The 19,743-nt window shown below is 38.4% G+C and overlaps 1 protein-coding gene across 1 annotated transcript; it reads right to left on the bottom strand.

Moving 5' to 3' along the window:
• Nucleotides 1-1,479: 1,479 nt before the first annotated feature.
• LOC143849090 (serine carboxypeptidase-like) lies at nt 1,480-18,371 on the bottom strand. The gene is made up of 9 exons (XM_077358144.1): nt 17,988-18,371; nt 13,525-13,693; nt 12,668-12,787; nt 12,436-12,579; nt 12,141-12,291; nt 11,929-12,017; nt 11,549-11,807; nt 2,789-2,922; nt 1,480-1,748 (listed from the first exon to the last, which is right to left on the bottom strand). The coding sequence occupies exons 1-9, from the start codon at nt 18,296-18,298 to the stop codon at nt 1,626-1,628; spliced, it is 1,500 nt and encodes a 499-aa protein (XP_077214259.1). The 5' UTR covers nt 18,299-18,371; the 3' UTR covers nt 1,480-1,625.
• Between the last annotated feature and the right edge of the window lie 1,372 nt (nt 18,372-19,743).

The following is a 19,743-nucleotide window of genomic DNA, read 5'->3' as shown; positions in this document are numbered from 1 at the left end:
CAAGGCTTTTCATAGCAAGCTTTTGGAGTCTGATATTCACCAAGGTGACCATGTAAAAGAAGTTTTGTTTTGTTTTTTCCGGGTTGGTGAGCTGGATTGAACATCGGACCTCTAAGTTGAAGAACAAAGCCTTGTCGACCATTGAGGTAGAGGCCCAATCCTAACCAAGTGAAAAGTTGGACGATGAAAAAGGAATGGGTAAGCTTATTGGAAGTTAAAGTCCTCTTGCACTCCTCATTTATATGTACTAAATTTTCAGTACAACATCATATGTGGTCGTGCGAGAGTAGCAATATGAGAGAGATCATTCTTCTTAACCCTTTGCTTATTCGGCCATGTTTGGCATGCATGAAATTTTTTTTCTGAGGGATAGGGCGCTTGAGAGAATGGGATATTTTGAGAGTGCAGGAATGACTAGAGGGAGAAAGTACCTTAAAAAACAAGGAAAAATCAACAATATCTTGAGTGGAATTTTTTGTTTCCTTGTTTTTCATGTTGTTCTAGCATGTGCCCTCTCAAATCTCTACTTCTCCAATCCGCCCCATTCCTCTCTCATCAAATGAAAAACTAAAATTTTCATGAAAAAAAAATTCATGGTTGCCCAACATGTCCATCTTTTCTGTTAACTTTTTACAACAAAAACATGGAAGGATGGCTAAGCATTTGTATTTGTTACAGTAGGATGCAAGTCCAATTTTCATTAAAATGTCTTTTCTTGGGAAGTATTCGTGGTTGTCCACCAACTCAACTCAACTCAACTAAGCCTTTGTCCGAACTAGACAAACTAGTTGGAGTCGGCTTGGCACACAAGCGACAATTTCTTGTTCTTTTTTCATTGGAGAATACTTGCAACAAAGTCCTCCCTAAAAAAAACATATTTTGGCCCCACTTCTGCATGTAAGGCCGGCCAAATGATGTTATAGTTGCATTTGGATTGCCGGAATCAGGAATCGGAATTGGTAACCTATTCTAATTCCTATTCTGATTACATTAAAAACGGAATGGAAAAAAATTAAAAAAATAATAATAATTAGAATTCAATAAAAAATTCATTCCTACTGAGGTGGAATCAGAATACCACCCCCGCCTTTAGCATTCCTCTTTTTCTTAATATCTGTTTTTTTATTCTCCTAATTTTTATTTATCCTTACTTGTTTCCTTTCTTTTACGTCTTTAAACCAGTGCAAACCCATCTCCCAACCATAGATTTCATTCTCCTACATTGCAAAACTCGAATTAGATCTTGGAAATGATCGACTCGGATAGATGCTCATCATAAGCTTTTTTTTTTATTCCTCCTCTTCCTTGACCTAAAATTCTGATGGCTCCCTTTGTCTGCTTTCCCAGGGTGGAAATGAAAATCAAAGGACATATTGGTTTCATTATTTTAAAAACCCATCAACTTTTTCTTTCTTGGTTATGACTTTTTTATTTCTATGTATCAACCAGTAAGAATATGCATGAAATGCAAAGCTAATAGACATCAATGGATAATTATCTCCAAATTTTCATGTTTTTTTTTAAATGCAACAAAACTGGTTCTATATGAGAACTGGCTGAGGTAGCTAATGTTAATATGGCAAATATTTAACAGAGCCAAGATTTTTTTTCGGAGGTTACCATATTTACATGTCTGCAGACAAGGAGATATTTCCAGTTTCACCCAAGCTTCCTTGTGTCCACCTCTTCAGCATCTCCAATGCAGCCTTTGGCTGGTCCATAGGAACCATGTGACCAGCATCATGTACCTAAGGGCATGCAAGGTAAAAGTAAACAATTTTGTTGGTGGCATCACTTGTCTATTTAATCATTCACGAAAGGAAATGCTAAACTCGATAGTTGTAATTCTGGACCCATGATGTGTCAGATATGGATATATAAATCTCGACTGAAGAAAGCTTAGAGAAGACAATGTTTTCTCAACTCAACTCAACTCAACTCAGCCTTTGTCCCAAACTAGTTGGGGTCGGAAAAATGAATCCTTTAGAAAAATTTCATGAAGAAGGTGAAAGGAATCTACCCGGCTCTAATCCTGGTTCTAATTGGGTTCTTCTACGTGGATCATTTTCTTCCATTCTATCCTATCCAATGTCATGTTCTCTGTTATGTTCCTAGCTATCAAGTCTTTCCTCACTGTTTCTACGCAAGTTGTTTTCGGTATGTCCCTACCTCTTTTTACTCCATCACCGGAGCATCCAAAGGCCTACGTTGGATATGTCCAAACCATCTTAAGCGGTGCTCTCTCATCTTCTCCTCAATTGGTGCCACCCCTACCTTTTTCTGAATGTCTTCATTTTTAATTCTATTTAACCTTGTGTGGCTGCACATCCATCTAAGCATTCGCATCTCCGCTACTCATCTTATGCACATGCTGCTTCTTGGTGGCCAAACATTCTGAGCCGTACAGCATGGCTAGCCTCACAGCTGTCTTATAGAACTTTCCCTTCAACTTGGTAAGGATTTTATGGTCGCACAAAACTCAGAGAAAACAATGTTTTGAAACCCAAAAATAAATTTGCCTAAATTTGAGTTGACTCTTACTCAATTGAATTTTGTTAGCATAGAAGCTTATTAGTAGCCTGATTTCTTTTTTGGGTTTTAGAAGAATTGGCATAACTCTTCTAATTTGATCCGAACCTCAGAGGAATCAACTCAGTGAGTTCATGGAAAACTCAAATTGAGTTTTTAGAAAGAGAAAGCAAAGCTCAAATTGTGTATTTAGAAAGAGACAACAAAGCTCAAATCGAGTTTTTAGAAGGAGAAAATAATGTGCGAAGAAGAAACTCACCTTGAGGAAACTGAGAGGGCCATAAGTTTTTAACAATCCTGCTTCCTTATCATCCACGGTGAATGGTTCCATTGGAGCTCCAACAAACATCTGCTGACCAGACCATTCCATGGAGTTCACCCATCTGAAGTTCCCTGTACCGAGAAGATAATGCCAATTAGTCATCAACATATTATTTATATTTCATTATTACCTTCTACTCTAAAATACTAGTTACATGAGTCGTTAGACCGAAGACAAAAAAAATATGAAAGAGTTCAAGAAGGCTAATGGTAGGAAATTTAAGCAACTAGGACGAAGACAATCAAGAGAAACTCGATCAGAAAATTTCAACTGCGTGACGATATCAAAAGAGAGGGCTTTCCCATGAATTAAAATCAATCCAGCCGTTGGATTGGGTTAGATTTATGAGGTAATATTCCTCGAGTAGAGAATAGAAAAAGCACAAATTTAAGGTCAATCGGTCCATTGGATCAAGGGGTAGGGGAGATCGACTAGGATTGGATCCAAAGCTATAACAGCCCAGGATTTAGTGTGCAGAAATTCTCATCTCGTGAAGAGAATAAGAAGACAAATAGAAAAAAAAATGAAAGTAGAGAAGATAAAGACTAGGTATTCACACCTCTACCATTTCCCATGGAATCACACCTAGGATTGATCACCACAAAAATAAGCACTTGGCAAAATATTTTCGTATCATTCAATCAACATCAAACGATGGCTGTAAGGCCTACAATTTATAGACTCTACTTCCCGAAGATTCCAAAATTGTCATGTGGATTCTCTGCCAATTGGAATACAAATGCAACACCCCTTTAATAAACTCTCCCATCCTAGAACTCAAGTTGGACCAGACTAGAGAAGTAACTTTACTAGAACTCATTGACTTTAAAACAAAATTAGAAACCAGCCTACAAACTACTTTATTAACAAAAGCAACAAACCTAAATAGAAACTAATTCAATTGACTAGGACTCCTTACCTTAGACTAAACCAACTAGGAAACTTTCTGATTAACTCTAAATCTCAAATTACTTAAAGCTCATAACAATTAAGTAGATTTCCAAAATAAAAAACAAATCTCGCGACATCATCAAGTGCACCTCTCTCTCTCTCTCTCTCTCTCTCTCTCTCTCTCTCTCTCTCTCTCTCTCTCTCTCTCTCTCTCTCCTAATGAAAATCCAAATTGAGGAAAAATCAACTTGCAATAGTTTGATTAAGTCAAACTTGTCGCAAGACAATTTTAACTCTAATTCTTCTTGTTGCTCTACTTGATACCCCTTTTAAGGGTTTCTAGGGTCTTGTAAGGCCCACTTGGCCTTGGAGGAGTTGGAAATGCCCTCTTTGTCCTGCTTTGGTCAATACTGTGGTTATTTGCAAAAATTCTTTACTTGCTTCTATACTTCTGCAAAAATTCTCCATGTCAGCTCAAAACCTGGTTCATTCGGTCGATCTTCTATTCCTGGGAGATGCGTTATACATGTCAAATATGTTGAATTCAAACTTCATCACATGAGGATGAGTGGATGATACACATGCATTGAACCACTCAATGCAACTACTTCTAGATTCATAACAAAAACTATTTTGTTTATAAGTTTGGATAGGTGTATCACGACTCCCTTCTCCTACAAAATAGAGACAATTAGAGGCATGCACCACTATTCCTCTTTGGAAACAGTTCCTTCAGTATGAGGCAAAATGCTTGAACAACAAAGGCAGTTTCAAGCATGCTTTGTAGTATCTCTTATGGCAATTCTCTCCCCCCACTTTTGCTAGTTCTTTGGCTGCTTATCACTCAAATCATGGAATCAAACTTCCTCATGACAAAAAATGGAATCCATCCTTGAATATTATTCCCAAGTCTTTCATCAGATTCTTCAACTTTAAAACAGGTCATATGGGCTCTTTGGAAACAGCTAAGAGAACCACCAAGTTCAAGTTACACCGTATGACCCCAAACTAGAACCTCAAGTTGCTGTAATTATTCTTGTGTCTACCTATGCTTAGGTGTGTTTTTAAACAATTTTCTTCATTTTATTTACTTTTAAGTAGATAGGGCCCATCATTATGATGGCCCTAGTGACATATTTTGTAATTATTTTCATAGGACCTATATAATGAAAGAGATGAGACGTGGGAGTATTACTTCTCTACCCATGATTTTTCCTTCTTCCTTTTTCTTCCTCCTCTCCTCTTCTCTTCCTCGCACATATTATCCTCCTTTCCTGCATACAAAGTGTGCATTTGGGTTCCATCATTAACTTTTAACACTGTATCAGAGCGTGTCTAGATCTTGTCCAAGATCTAAATCCTAAAAGGTCTAGAACTGTACTCTTTCCTCTCTGCCTTCTATTCACTAACCTTATATTAACTTTGAATAATCTTTGTTAATCATCTCTTCCAGTTGAGTCCCTAAGCTTCATCCCCCAATCGTTCAAACATCTCTAAGCCTCAAAACCACATAGCCCTATGATGCAGATTGTAGGCCCAATAAGAGGCATCTTTGCTCATTAGGATTTTTGAGATTTATTTTCCATGTTATTTAGTTTCTAGGATTTTCTTTTCATGGTTTAGTTTTAGGGCTTTTATTTTCCATGGAATTTTATTTTTATTGCCTATATAGGCCTCATGTATGGAACTTTAATAAGTTTTTGATGATTAATTGATTGGAATACAGATTTTCTCCCCTCTAATTCTTCTCTTCTTCTTCTTGACTTGTCTCCCCTTTCTCCCTGGCCTACATCACCCTACTTTCAAAAATCATAAAATCCTAACCTAGTTGATGCAGATTGTAGGCCCAATAAGTGGCATATTTGCCCATTGCCCATTGCCCATTAGGATTTTAGAGATTTTATTTACATGTCTTTAGTTTTAGGGCTTTTATTTTCCATGGAGTTTTATTTTAATTGCCTATTTATAGGCCTCATGTATTAGGGATTTTAAGTTTTGATGATTAATTGAATAGAAAACAGATTTTCTCGCTAATTCTTCTCTTCTTCTATTTCTAGTTCTCTTCTTCTTTCCTCTTCTCTTTTTCCCCTATGCTTCCTCTTCTATTCTTCTCTTTCTCCTCTTTCTTATATTTCTCTTCCCATACCTACATCAATTTGGTATCAGAGCAAAAGATCCAAGAAAATACAGCGAAAGTTTACGTTTTCACCGAGAAAATCTGCACCTGCAGAAATCCATAAATCCTTCATCAAGCCACTGCACCACAACACCCACAGCGAACGACCTTCAAGCAAAGCGATAATTTCAGCCAAAGTTCCTTTCAATCTTCTCAGGTTTTGGATGTAGAAATTGCCCACAAACCAGTCCCCAACATCCTTGCATACAACCCCAAATCAACTCAACTTCCATGCCTAAAACCATTATTTTGAAAATCTTACAATTTACGATTCGATTTTACGATTCAAATCAAATCCTATGCAAAATGATTTGAATCCCGTGATTGAATTTTAATTTGTATGAATCTTACGATTTTCTATTGAATCTTACAATTCGATCTTAAATAGTACGATTCATGCGATTTATCCAAATTAAGTTTTGTACAAAAAAAAATTGGACTTTATTTCAAAAGACCTCATTTCCTTTATACATTACAAGAAGCCATCGAAATCCCTCTCATTGCAAGGAAGAAGACAGAGGAAGAGTTCGAACGAATCAAATCAGTCTAGCACAATGCATAATTGCATATGCTTGAAGGCATTAATTACATCGAGATGGGATACGACTATAATGAGGACAACATCAAAGACTCCAGCCTTTTATGACTGATATTTGTCATTTTATGTTCGAGACTTTGAGAATTGATATGATCTTGTGTCTTTTTTTATTTTTAAGATTATTATCCAATATGCATGGGTTTGGATGAGAAATAGATGATTAGTATGTGTCAAGTTTGTTAGAAAACAATTCATATTACGATATTGAATGACTAATCATGGTAATGTCTATTTGAATTAATGATTTTGGATGAAAAATTAGTTCTTTTTTATTCTTTAACTTGTTTATAACTTTTCAAAGTATAGCATTTTTTTAATATATATATATATATATATATATATATATATATATATATATATATATGAGAATAAAGTTCCTAAGGGTGCCCTCATATAGCTTATATGAGGTGGCTCTCACAAAACATAAGGGGCCCACATTGTTAGGATGATCCGAAGCATTCATTTGAAAGGTCCCATCATAGATAGGGTGTGTACAAAAAATCAGCTCCATTGGATCATCCTAACCCCTCCAAAAGTGGAGGCAAAAATGGATAGACACGTTTTGTCCACAAATCTGCCCATTTTCGCCCCCACTTTTGGAGGGGTTAGGATGATCCAATGGAGCTGATTTTTTGTACACAACCTATCTATGATGGGGCCTTTCAAATGAATGCTTCGGATCATCCTAACAATGTGGGCCCCTTATGTTTTGTGAGAGTCACCTCATATAAGCTTATATGAGGGCACCCTCAGGAACTCTATTCTCTCTCTCTCTCTCTCTCTCTCTCTCTCTCTATATATATATATATATATATATATATATATATATATATATATATATATATATATATATATACATTTGAATGAATCTTGTGATTTACGATTCGATAACGATTTACAGAACCTTGCCTAAAACAGTCCCTTCCTCTGTGATTAACAGCCAGCCTTTCCTCCTAAAACCAGTCTTTTATTTTCATCCCACAAAAGCCAATCACCATCCCAAACAGACCTTAATTCTTGCCATTAGCTGCCCAACAACCTTCGTTTCAGCCCATCTAAATAGACCCAAACCCTTTCTCTAAAACCTACCATACTTTCTTCAAGTTTAGTCTCAGATTTCTCCCTAACATTCAGCCCCAAAAGTCCATTGATTCATAACCCTACGCCCTTCTCCCATTGAAGCCCTAACCCTACCCTACCTTTGTCGCCCTCTTCTGCACCGCTGGAGCAGCACCATGCACTATCCGGTGCGTGGGAGAAGAAACCCAAAGAAAGGGTTTCTAATTTTTCCAGAAAACCTTCTCCTTCTCTGTGTCATGTGATAAAAGGAAAGGTAGCTTTCCTTATATACATAAAGAAGCAAAGAAGCAAAGAAGCAAAGAAAACAAAGAAAAAGAAGTTAGTCATTTCCACCCCCTTTTCTCTCCTTGGGCACCCCCCTAGTTTAGGAAACGTGACAGATTCTTTAATATGTCACGTTGGAGAGCAAAAAAAAAGGGCAGATTTCTATTTTTAATTACTCTCTCTCTCTCCCTAGATTTCATCTCTCCATCTTCTCTCTTTACACTTTCCATCTCTCTACACCTCTTTTCTCTGATTTGTTTTTCTTTCTTCTCTTTCTCCATCACCTACCTTTGTGTACAATCACCTTGTGGGGATCTTCATGGATATTTATCCCTAAAGCATCATGTTGGATTAAAGTCTAAAAGGAAGAATTGCCATGTTGATGTGCACATGATAGAGCGACTGATATATCCTCGTTTATGGAACTTCTGTACCTTGATGGACAGCTATGCTTTCTTGCATAAGGACTGCATGTTCATGAGGTTATTGGCCTCCTTATCAGTGCTTAGACGTTGTGTGAGGATTGCATGTTTGTGAAGTATGGACTATTGGGAAACATGTTCATTTGTCCTGCTACACCCTGTAGAGATGCTATGAGGAAGGTCTACGGATTACTTTGACATTTGTTCGTGAACCAGCTACACCCTGTGGAGCTGCTACTTTGTGTGGGCAGTTTCAGATTACTGTGTAGCCCTTGTGTGGACTACTGTGAGCTACTTTGGAGCCTATCTGTAGGTTGTTGTAAAGCATGTGGGTTTTGGCTATGTTTTCCTTGTCGATTATGGCCGCTAAGCCATACTGAGGCTGAAGAGCTATCCATGTGGCTGTTATGCCATTTATTGTGTGGCAATTATGTCATTTGTGTGATTCTTACACCACTTATGTTGGCGGTCATGCCTTCTAGTACCTTCTCTTCCTTTCATGGTGTGCATTATTGTTGCGTGGTGATTTTCGTAGATGGAGGTCCTATTCGTGAAACAAGTGCTTTACTTGTTTTTGAAGTTTTGGAAGAGAGACAAACTATGTGCCGAAGGAGATTGATATCTACTCAAAAGTGATGCATCCAAAGTCGGTGTGAAAGTGTTTGTTTCAAGATAAGCATGTAGTTATCCATGCTCAAGGTTGAAGGGAAGTGTTCGATGGTTAAATTAGAGTTGGTCCCATCTCTTTATGTTTTAGTGTGTATAGCTAAAATCAGGTGTGTTTCTTAAGCATTTACTTCAGTCTATTTACTTTAAATGGATAGAGTCATATAGCCCATCATGAGTATGGCCCTAGTGGCATATATTGTAATTTCTCTTCACGGAACTTAAATAAAATAAAAGAAATGGACATGGGAGTGTAAATTCACTTCCCACGGTTTCCCTTTCTTCCTTTTTTCTTCTTCCCCTCTTCTATTCTCTGCCTCTCACATATTTTCCTCTTTTCACCCATACAAAGTGTGTAATAGGGCTTCATCTCAAACTTTAATGTTAACGTTCATAAGTTTTGTAGTTCAAGTCTAACACTTGCATGACCAACCTCATTCTTGGAAAAGACCACCATTAAGTGCATAAGAGAATAACTTGGCAAGCATTTAGTATCCTCTCAGAGTTCACATCCCACAAATATTTGATCAACTCATTCTGGAAAACCACTTTATGATATTTCCACTTTTCCCCTCTATTCACCACCTTCTTTTTTATATATTTTGGTAAAATGACTGCAATTCCCTTTTACCATTTCTTTTTTATCTCTCTCTTCTCTCTATCAGTATTGTCTCTACCCACTCACACTTACAATAACCTTTGCTCGCCCCCATTAGTGCACCATCCTAGTCGTACAATCTTTCATAACTGATTTTTCATACCCATTTGCAAGTTGAAGACCACGAATTTGGGTCTGAATCTCTGAATCTGTCACTTGAGGAATGCTTCCATTTTTCGGAAGGGAAATCTGAGTAAGAAAGGCCCGAAGTAATTCCGATCCTTAGTTGCTCTTATGATGATTATGATTTTGATGATAATAGTGTAACTACCAACCTCTATCACATCCCCAAAACTCAGAAAAACTCACAACCCAAATGTTTCCATACGAACCGAGGAAAAGTTGAAAAAAGAAGAAAGCACGGCTTTGTCTATGCTATCTTAGATAACACAAGAATCTGCAAACATTGACTACTTTAGGAGAGTATATATCTCGCTATCTCACCCGTTTCCCAAAAGTAGTCATAGTAAGAGGGGAAGGTAACCACAGATTTGGGGCTTATTTTTAAACCAACCCAAACACAATTGAATCACACGAGAGAGAGAGAGAGAGAGAGAGAGAGAGAGAGAGAGAGCTCTGCCCGCACCTACCGCCATTGATACTCAATTGGTTCCATTTACAACATCATCCCATCCTTGTAAAATCCCATTCCCATCACCATCCATCAGCAATCACATGACCATTATCAGCTCATAGACTCATGCTTGCCAGTCAGCATCTCATCACCAATCGCCACTCTCAATCCTTGTCATCGCTTGTACCTGATCATCTCTTCACAAACAAGCCTCGGCCGCATTCCTCTGTGCTATAACCCATTGATCCTTGCCAAACCCTAGCAACTGAACAGTCCACTCTCGAACCCAAAAACAGAATGGATGGTGGTGGCTTTAGCGAGGATGGAAAGAGGACGAATGGTAATGGGAAGTAAAACTGCATCCTCGTAAAACCGCATTCCCATGTGTTGTCACCATCTCGCTTGTTCAATAATTGTGGCCACACTATCCATGGTCAGATGGTGATGGCCTCGATGTGGACAACCCTCCCTCCTATTTCCATTCCAGAATTTTCATTTGTCAATTCGTGGAAGCAAACCCCCACAACAAAAAACGGTATTTTTTTTCATTTCCCAAACAAGAGCTTTAAATCAAGTAAAAGACGCCATTCAAAAAAATTACGTAAAAGACAAAAGGGCTGGAATGAGTAAAAAGGGGTGGAAATATCATTTCTCATATACATAAGGGGAGAGAGAGAGAGAGAGAGAGAGAGAGAGAGAGAGAGAGAGAGAGAGAGAGAGAGATTTCCCTGCTTTCCCATTAGATAGCGCCTTTGCCAATGGAAAAACCCACCAATAACTGTCTCTCAAAGCAATTATCTGTTAAATAGGCAACCAGGAGTGGCATACAATACTAGTTAGCATGTCTTCCAACAAGACACTAGCTTCAGTTGACACCTGAAACAACTCATTAACAGCCTAAAACTCGAAGTCAACTTAACTAGAAGACTTGGGTTTATTTAAAAAATTCAAATAGGAATTATAAACCAAACACTCCATCTGGTAGGCTCATCTAGATATCAATTTTGAGTTCAAATCGATCTCTACTTCTAACCTTTGATTTTTGGAAGACTGAAACTCTGATGACAAGTGGTGGAAGTATTTAGAGCCTATAGTGTTTCGTTTTCCATTAACTTGGTCAGGGATTGTCCCAAAATGCAAAATCAGAAGACCTTCTCACTGTCTTTGCATGCATATATTTGAAAGTGATTGCCATCATAAGCAAAGATAAGGTAACTTCAATGAATATAACAATTTAGCTCATGGTCACAGAAGATGGTAAATGCAACTTTGAAATCCTAGTTGTTTTCATTTGGTTGTATTTCCAGTAGAAAAATATAAAAATATATGGTAAAATAATGAGCATACATAACCAGAGAAAGGGCTCACCCAACCAGTTGCATATGAGATCATATTCACCAGCATATATGAGCACCTTGATACCATCTTCGATCAGAGAAGGAATACCCACTTCCAAATTCTTCATCCAGTCCATTAACATGGCTTCATAAACAAGAGGGCTGCATGACACAAATTTCCTGTTGCCAACGCCAAGAGCTTCCCTCACAGACTTTTGGTTAAGAAATTTCTCCATATTTGAGAAATCATAACAAAGGCTACCTTCACATTTCTTTCGGATATCATAGTACTGTGAAGATAAATAAACAAAGTACAAAATTAGAAAAATAAGAAAATAGCATGTCCTCTACATTCTGCAAACCCAAACAACACAAAGAAAGGAAATCTACTCAAAATACGAGAGCACTTACATTCATATCACCAACACGGAGCATAATAGAGTTGAAAATGGACTCACATACAAATAAAGAAGCAATGCAAGACACTACCCCTGAAGAGCCTGCCAGTAAACACTCAATCTAAGTCTTTATTAGGGAACCACAATAGAGTCTTAATCTTCACTGTTACGAAAAATTTAGCATTTAAAAATTTATAAAAAGTATTGACGATAAAGAGTAGTTACCACACAGCTTTATTCCCAGTTCACATACTGGGTATATCTTGTCAATTCTATCATGATCACTTTGTTTGATTATACCCATTTCCAATGCATAATCAGTGTATGCTTTGTACTGGATTGCAGGATTGGTTAGTCCATTACCAATGGCAAAGCCCTGCAAAAACGTTTGACTAAGAAATTCAATTCAATGTAATTAATTTGTTATAAATGGAAAATGGAGGGAAAACAAAAATATCACGTCCCAAGATGCTTGTTTTATGGAATGCAAGAAGGTAATTGGAAAGGGTTCTATTGTTACCTTTAAGTTTATATGCAGCCCTAGTTTCTCTTTGTTGCCTTGATGAACTCTGCCAGCAACAGCAGGAATATAATGCCCTGCATATGACTCTCCGGTTATATAGAACTCGTTCGTTGAGTAACTTGGATGCTCTTTAAAAAATGCCTAGAAGCAATATACAAAAATAAGTAACTAATATTCTTAAATATAGGAAGAAAGAATTGAAGTATTCATCTATTTTTCTGTGTTTTACCTGCAAAAAGTCATACACATCATTACTAACACCCTTCTCACCAAAACGAATATCTCGCACATCTGTGCTATAACTAAAGCCAGTTCCAGTGGGCTGGTCGACAAAAATGAGGTTTGAAGCCTGGGAAATACATTTAAGGAAATTAAAAAAAATTGGCCCCGCACACTAAACACGTAAAATGCAGCAAGCAACCATGAGTCATTAAAGTTGTTCGGTCCACAATGATGAAATTATTAATTTATTATGACCAAATCATTAGTTTCACCACAATGTTTTGAATAATAAAAAGGGCGGCCCAATGCACGAGGCTCCCGCCATTGTGGGGTCTGGGGCGGGCTAGATGTACGCAACCTTACATCTTCTTTGCAGAGAGGCTGTTTCCGTGACTCGAACCCGTGACCACTGGGTCACAATGAAGCAACCTTACCGTTGCGCCAAGGCAACGGTAAATCTGTCTTTTGATGTATAACTTTAAAGAAGAGTTCTAAAGTGAAGAGCGCCCTAGCAAAAAAAGGGTGAAAAGGCGCCGCATTGGTTATAAATCACCAAAGTGCATTTAATGTTCTTTGACTTTTCATCCCATTTAATGCACTGTGGTGATTTGCCACCAATGGGGTCGCCCTTTCATCCTTTTTTTGCAAGGGTGTCCTTCATTTTAGAACTCCTCAACTTTAAAGGGAAGTGATATTTACCCCTGGTCATAAAAGGGGCATAAATATCATTTCCCACTTTAAATCGCCATCTTTCCACTTCCCTGCCAAGTTTTCCACTTCTCAGAGAAGACAAGCAAACCAGAACTCTCAAAGAAATTGTTGCATATGTACATAACAGCAAAACTAAAGTATATAAATCAGTACCATATCCCATCCATAGTCATTCCAAGTGAGAGACATGTTATCAGCAATATTGAAAGGTCCATTTTCATAAAAAAGAGCCAATTCACTGCTGCAACCAGGACCGCCAGTCAACCAAAGAACAACAGGATCACTGCTATCACCTCGGGATTCAAAGAAGAAATAGAACATTCTGCAAATGACAGAAGGCTAATTCAGATAGCAAAATAACATAAGAGAGATGGCAAAATAAGGATGACAACGTCAACTCATACAGGTGTTGTTTCGAATATATAATGTAAGTTCCTCATTTCATTGGTTGAATATATATTGACCCTTCGTATACACAAATTTCAAAATAGCACCCAAAGATATTTGTGCAAAAGCATCAGCAGTGGCTTACTTAAGGCTCACAAGGTAATCATTAATTGATAGAACTGTTGAAATTTTCACTCATGTTTGAATGAGAATAAAATAAACCTGGTATATCAAAATACACTCATATAAAAGCATCAACACAGACAAATGTGAACTTTCATAGAAGGAATAGAACAGTCTGCAAATGACAAAAGGCTATTTCAAACAACAAAAGAACATAAGAGATTTGCTATATTACAGATGATACTGCCAACTACTATAGCTCTTGTTTCGCATACATAATGTGATTTTTTCATATTTTTGCTTGAGTATAGACTGGCACCTTGTACGTACAAACTTCAAAATAACCAAAGGTTGTCTGCTAAGGGTGTCAATTTTGGCTCGGGCTCGGAAGCTCGCTCGAGCTCGGCTCGAAAAAAGCTCGGCTCGAATCCTTAACGAGCCGAGCCGAGCCGAGCCGGCTCGTTAAGCTTGCCGAGCCGGCTCGTTAAGCTTAACGAGCCGAGCCCGAGTTAGGCCAGGCTCGGCTCGGCTCGGCTCGTTAAGGCTCGTTAAGAAAACCCACTTTTGTATAAAAGAATAGTCCTAAATATAATACATAATACAGTTAGCTGTCCCAAGAAAAAAATAAGGGAAACAGCTGGAGGCATAAAGATTTCATCATGAGATTGGTGTTGTCATGTCAACATCATCTGCAAAAACGTACTGAGGGCAGTTGCGTATCAAACGGTTGTGTTTTTTTGAGAAAAATCGGGAATTGTAATTCTCGGGTGAAATTAAATTTTTCCCGTAATTGTCATAACTTTTTACCTTTTGTTGGTATTTTTTTCTTAATTGTCATAACTTTCTACCTTTTCTTGGTAATTTTTCATTTTAAACTTTATAAATTCAGCTATTTTACTTTTTGTTGGTAATGATTACTTTTTTTTTCTTATTTGCTTTTGCTAGCCACCTTTGCCATGTCGAAACTTTATAACCCAAGCTCGACAAACCCAAGCTCGATAAGGCTCGCGAGCCTGGCCGAGCCTGACGGAGCCGAGCCGAGCCTTTGAGCTTAACGAGCCTGGCCAAGCTCGGCTCGTTTACACCCCTATTGTCTGCAATTAATAGAATCATTGGATTTTTTATAGGGGCCAACCCCAACTAGTTTGGGACAAAGGCTTAGTTGAGTTGAGTTGATTGGATTTTTTATAGGGTAGTTTCTACTAGGGGTGCAACTCGGGTCGGGTTGGGTCGGGTTGAGGCCAACCCGAGGAACCCATTTTTCCAACCCAACCCGACCCAACCCGATTTCCAATTTATGCACATGTTTTTTGTGGGCCCCACTGTTTTTTTTTTTTGCTCACATTCCTACACAGGCATCCACCATATAAAAACTCTTTGTAACTGAACTGAAGGATAAATTTATGTTGAAATTTAAGCACATTTCTAGCTTCAATGGGAAATGTGTTCAGTTGAAATCGGGTTTTAAGCACATTTAAGCACATATCGGAATTGGAAATCGAGTTTCAAGTCGGGTCGGGTTGCCCGACACCCCAACCCGACCCAACCCGATTTCCAATTCGGGTTGATTTTTCCCAACCCAACCCGATTTAAAAAAAAAACCCAACCCAACCCAACCCAAATTCGGGTTCAACCCGACCCAAGTTGCACCCCTAGTTTCTGCCTTCAAGACGAACGATGGTCTATATGAGTAGTTGGTCATGCCATTTGGCTTGACCAATGCGCCAGCACTTTCATGCGCATCATGACACAGGTATCGAGGCCATTTATACGAAAGTTTTTGGTCATCTATTTTGAAGACATACCCGTCTACAGTCGAACCCCGGAGGAACATCTCATGCACTTCAGGAAAGTGTTTATCGTATTGAGGCTGGAGAAATTATGTGTGAATTTAAAAAAGTGTTCCTTCATGAACCACCAAATTGTATTTATTTGTTTCGTTGTGTCAGCTCAAGGGGTAGCAAGCTTCCAGCAGACCCAGAGAAAGAGCCATCAACGAATGGTTTGTACCTGAGAATGTTCACGAAGTACGGAGTTTCCATGGATTAGCTACCTTTTAGTAGAGAACTCTGGATTAGCCACCTTTTAACAACGATTTATTCGTGGCTTTAGCACCATTATGGCTCTTATTACCAATTGCATTAGAAAATGAGAGTTTATGTTGATAAAAGTTGTCACTAAAGCTTTTGAGAAAATCAAGAAACGAAACACATGTGGTTCGCCTTCTAGATTTCTCCAAAATCTTTGAGGTTGCTTGTGATGCCATAGGAGTACGCATTGGTGTACTCAGCCAGGGTCATCAGTTCACACTCTTTAGTGAGAAATTAAATTATGTGAAACAGAAGTATAGCAAGTATGAGAAAGAATTATATGCATTTGTTCAATCATTGCATTATTGGCGTCATTACTAGTTACCTCAGGAGCTGTTCTCTATAATGACCATCAAGCACTTAGGTACCTAAACACTCAGAAGGATCTGGCGCTAAATTCGTCAAATGGGTTGAGTTCCTTCAAGAGTATACAACACAAGACTGGTGTTGAGAACAAGACAGCTCATGCCTTGGGTAGTAGAGTCATAATCCTAAACACGATGAGTGTTAAGGTTGTGGATTTTGAGGCTATGCATGAAAGCTAAGAATTTAGTAAAATCCACTCACAGTTGTTTGAGGGTCAATCTGGGTTTCAATCAGATTTTACCCTTCGGGAGGGTTATCTATTTCGAGGAAAGAAGTTGAGTTTCCCTGCTACATTAGTTTGAGAATTCGTAATCTAGGAACTTCATGCTAGTGGGATAGCTGGTTATTTTGAAAGAGACAAGACCATTGCCATGATTGAAGATGTGTTCTACTGGCCTAGCCTCAAACGTGATGTGCCCAAAATTATCAGTCAGTGTCACACTTGCCAGATGCCCAAGCAAAAGCGTCTAAACATTAGCTTGTATAAGCCATTACCCGTGTCATATTCTCCGTCGTAAGACATCAGTATGGATTTTGTCTTAGGTCCACCCAGGACAACTAGAGGCCACAATTCTACTTTTATTGTTGTAGAAAAAATTTCGAAGATGGCACAATTTCATTCCATGGAACAAAATTGCAGATATATCTCCATTGGCTAAGTTTTTTCTTAAGGGAGGTTGTGTGTCTTCATGGTCTACCTAACACCACAGTCTGATAGAGATGTCAAGTTTGTTGGTTATTTTTGGAAGACACTTTGGAAGATGCCAGGGACCAAGTTGCAGTTTTCATCTGTGTTTCACCCCAGACAGATGGGCAGACCGGGGTTGTCAATAGAAATCTACGGAATTTGTCTTGCAAGAGATCACACATCTAGCTGGGATCAGACCCTTCCGACAAACTCAATTAATCAGTCTAAGGTTGTCAATAGGAGTCGAGGGGGTTTGCTTATATGTCTTGTACGAGACCATCCTACAACAGAGTATGCCTACAACAGCTCAATTAATCGATTCATAGGTCATTCACTTTCTGAAATTGTTATTGGACAGCATCCTAGGTGCCCCGTTAATCTTATTCCCATCCGAACTGGACTCAGATTTAGGGGTGGGTTGAGCTTTTGGTAAAAAATGAATTGGAATCAACCTTAACCCAACCCAATTTTAAGGTAAAAGCTCAACTCGAATTCCCAAAAATCGACCGGAGTTGCACACCTAGCCAGACTATCTGAGTCCATTGAGTCATTTGCGCATCACATTCATGACCTACATGCTGAAATCTGCAATAAGATATTCATGAGTAATGCTAAGTATAAATCTTTTGAATATTTGTATCGCAGGTCAGAGACAAGGTGATGTTGGTGGGTTACACCTGAGAGATTTCCTAAAGGAGTGTACAAAATGAAATACAAATGCAAGTAAAGCATGTAGAAAAATGAGCCTGGAGAATAAAAGATTAAATAAGGCCATCTCCAACGGCTTTAAGCTTGTGGAGTAATTGGTTGTTTCTCAGCATATGTTCTGATTTTCCAATCCAAAAGCCAAAGTCTTCTGAAAACTAGAAAAAAAAAAAAAAAACGCAACCTCCGACACTTTCAAAAAAGGGTACACAAATTCTAATTCCAGAGCAATTTATGAAGAATCGGTAGGATTTTACCTGGCGTTGTGAGTATTCTCGAGGCGATAATATCCAGCATGATGCCCTAGATCCTCTACTGAGACATTAGATCCGATATCTCCATGGATATCCAGATTTATCTTCCGTTCTACGAGGCGAGGGCCGAGAGAATCCTTCTCGCCTCCGATTTCTGGAAATCCTGGTAAGAGATTGAGATCTCTGATGAGATTTTCTGCGAAATTAAGATGAGAGCTAGGGTTTGAAGAAATATGGCTTTGAGAGGAGGATGGAAAAGAGAAAGAAGTGAGGGAGAGAAGGAGAAGGAGAGCGAGTGAGCTTCCTCTTTTCATTTTTTTGGGACTACGAATGCTTGGGTTTCGGGGTTGTGAATATAGACGACGAAGACTAGAGGGGAATAGCCGGATGGCGGCCAATTTAAACGGCAGGAAAAGGGGGTGAGGAAAATGACAGAAACGCCCCTACTTCTTCTTTGACTATGAAAAAAAAAAAAAACATAGTAAAAACTATGGCATGCTTCCATTAGTCTTCTCTTCATCTCAAAATGAACCAACAGAGAGTCGGCGGAACGCTAGCAGCACACGCGATATCTGCAAATGCACCTCAAATACGCAGCAGGCAGCACTAGTACAACCCATGCCATTTTTCTCGGTGCAACTCGGATCGGGTTCAACCCCGAAAAGTCGGGTCTGGTTGGGTTGGGTCTAACCTCGTCAGGTTGGATATCGAGTCTGTTCGGGTTGGAAAAAAGGGTTCCTTGGACCTAGCTGAGGTTGAGAGTGTGAATCTCTTCCAGTATATAACTAAGTATCAAGCCTAACCTCCGTACATGCATTGGGGTGGCTTATCTCGTTGCCAGGATCATAGACCATAAGCAAGCTGTATGCATGCGGTAAATGGTTTACGCAGAGAATGAGATCACTATATCTTAAAATAAAATACGGCATGGAATAAGGTTAGAGGTGGGTTCATCTACATCATCATGTTTACAGATGATCTTTCCAAATATGGTTACCTATACATGATGCGATACAAGTTAAAATCTTTCAAAAAGTAAAAAGAATTCAAGAATGAAGTAGAAAACTAGGTTTATAAAAAGATTAAGAACCTCTCATCTCCAAAGAAATTGCCTCCTTTTAAAGTAAATTTTCTACATTTTACTTCGAAAATTTATCCCTAAAATAGGTGTATGTTGGTAGAACTTGGCTCTTGATTAATAAAATGGGATTGTCTAGGTAATTTCGGAAAATGAATAAGGTAAATTGAGCAATAAGATGACTTTTCTTTCTTGAAAAATAAGGGCCGAAATGATTGAGCAAAATTGCCTTCTCCATAGTAAAATATTATTAAATAGGATATTGATATTGCCACTACTAAGTTTTGATAACCACACTAACTTACCTTCTCTTTTATTTCTTAATTTGCTGCCGAGAGATTTTTGAAAATTGTGATAACCTTTGGCAACTGGTTAAATAGTAAAAGACAAGGTGTGAAAACCAAAACTTGATTCTCTTCCAGGAATATAATCTAAACCATGTTTGTTGAGGATTTTGAGGATTGATTGCGAGTCCAAATCCAAACAGGGCCTAACCACTGGACTCAAAATTAATGTGCTATGTTTGTTTTGAATTAGAAGAACCGATTGTGAGACCAAAACTAACTCTTGGATTCAAAATTAAGGCAGTGTTTGTCTTGGATTTTGAGAACCGACAGTGAATCCAAACTGATTATCGGACTCTAGTATTTTAGCCAACATTCAGTTTTGGGCTTAATCGGT

The sequence above is a fragment of the Tasmannia lanceolata genome, unplaced genomic scaffold, assembly GCF_043159265.1.
Source record: "Tasmannia lanceolata isolate RefF3 unplaced genomic scaffold, GAP_Taslan_0.1 ptg000016l, whole genome shotgun sequence".
Taxonomy (NCBI): Eukaryota; Viridiplantae; Streptophyta; class Magnoliopsida; order Canellales; family Winteraceae; genus Tasmannia; species Tasmannia lanceolata.
This window is presented reverse-complemented; position numbering and strand designations above follow the sequence as displayed.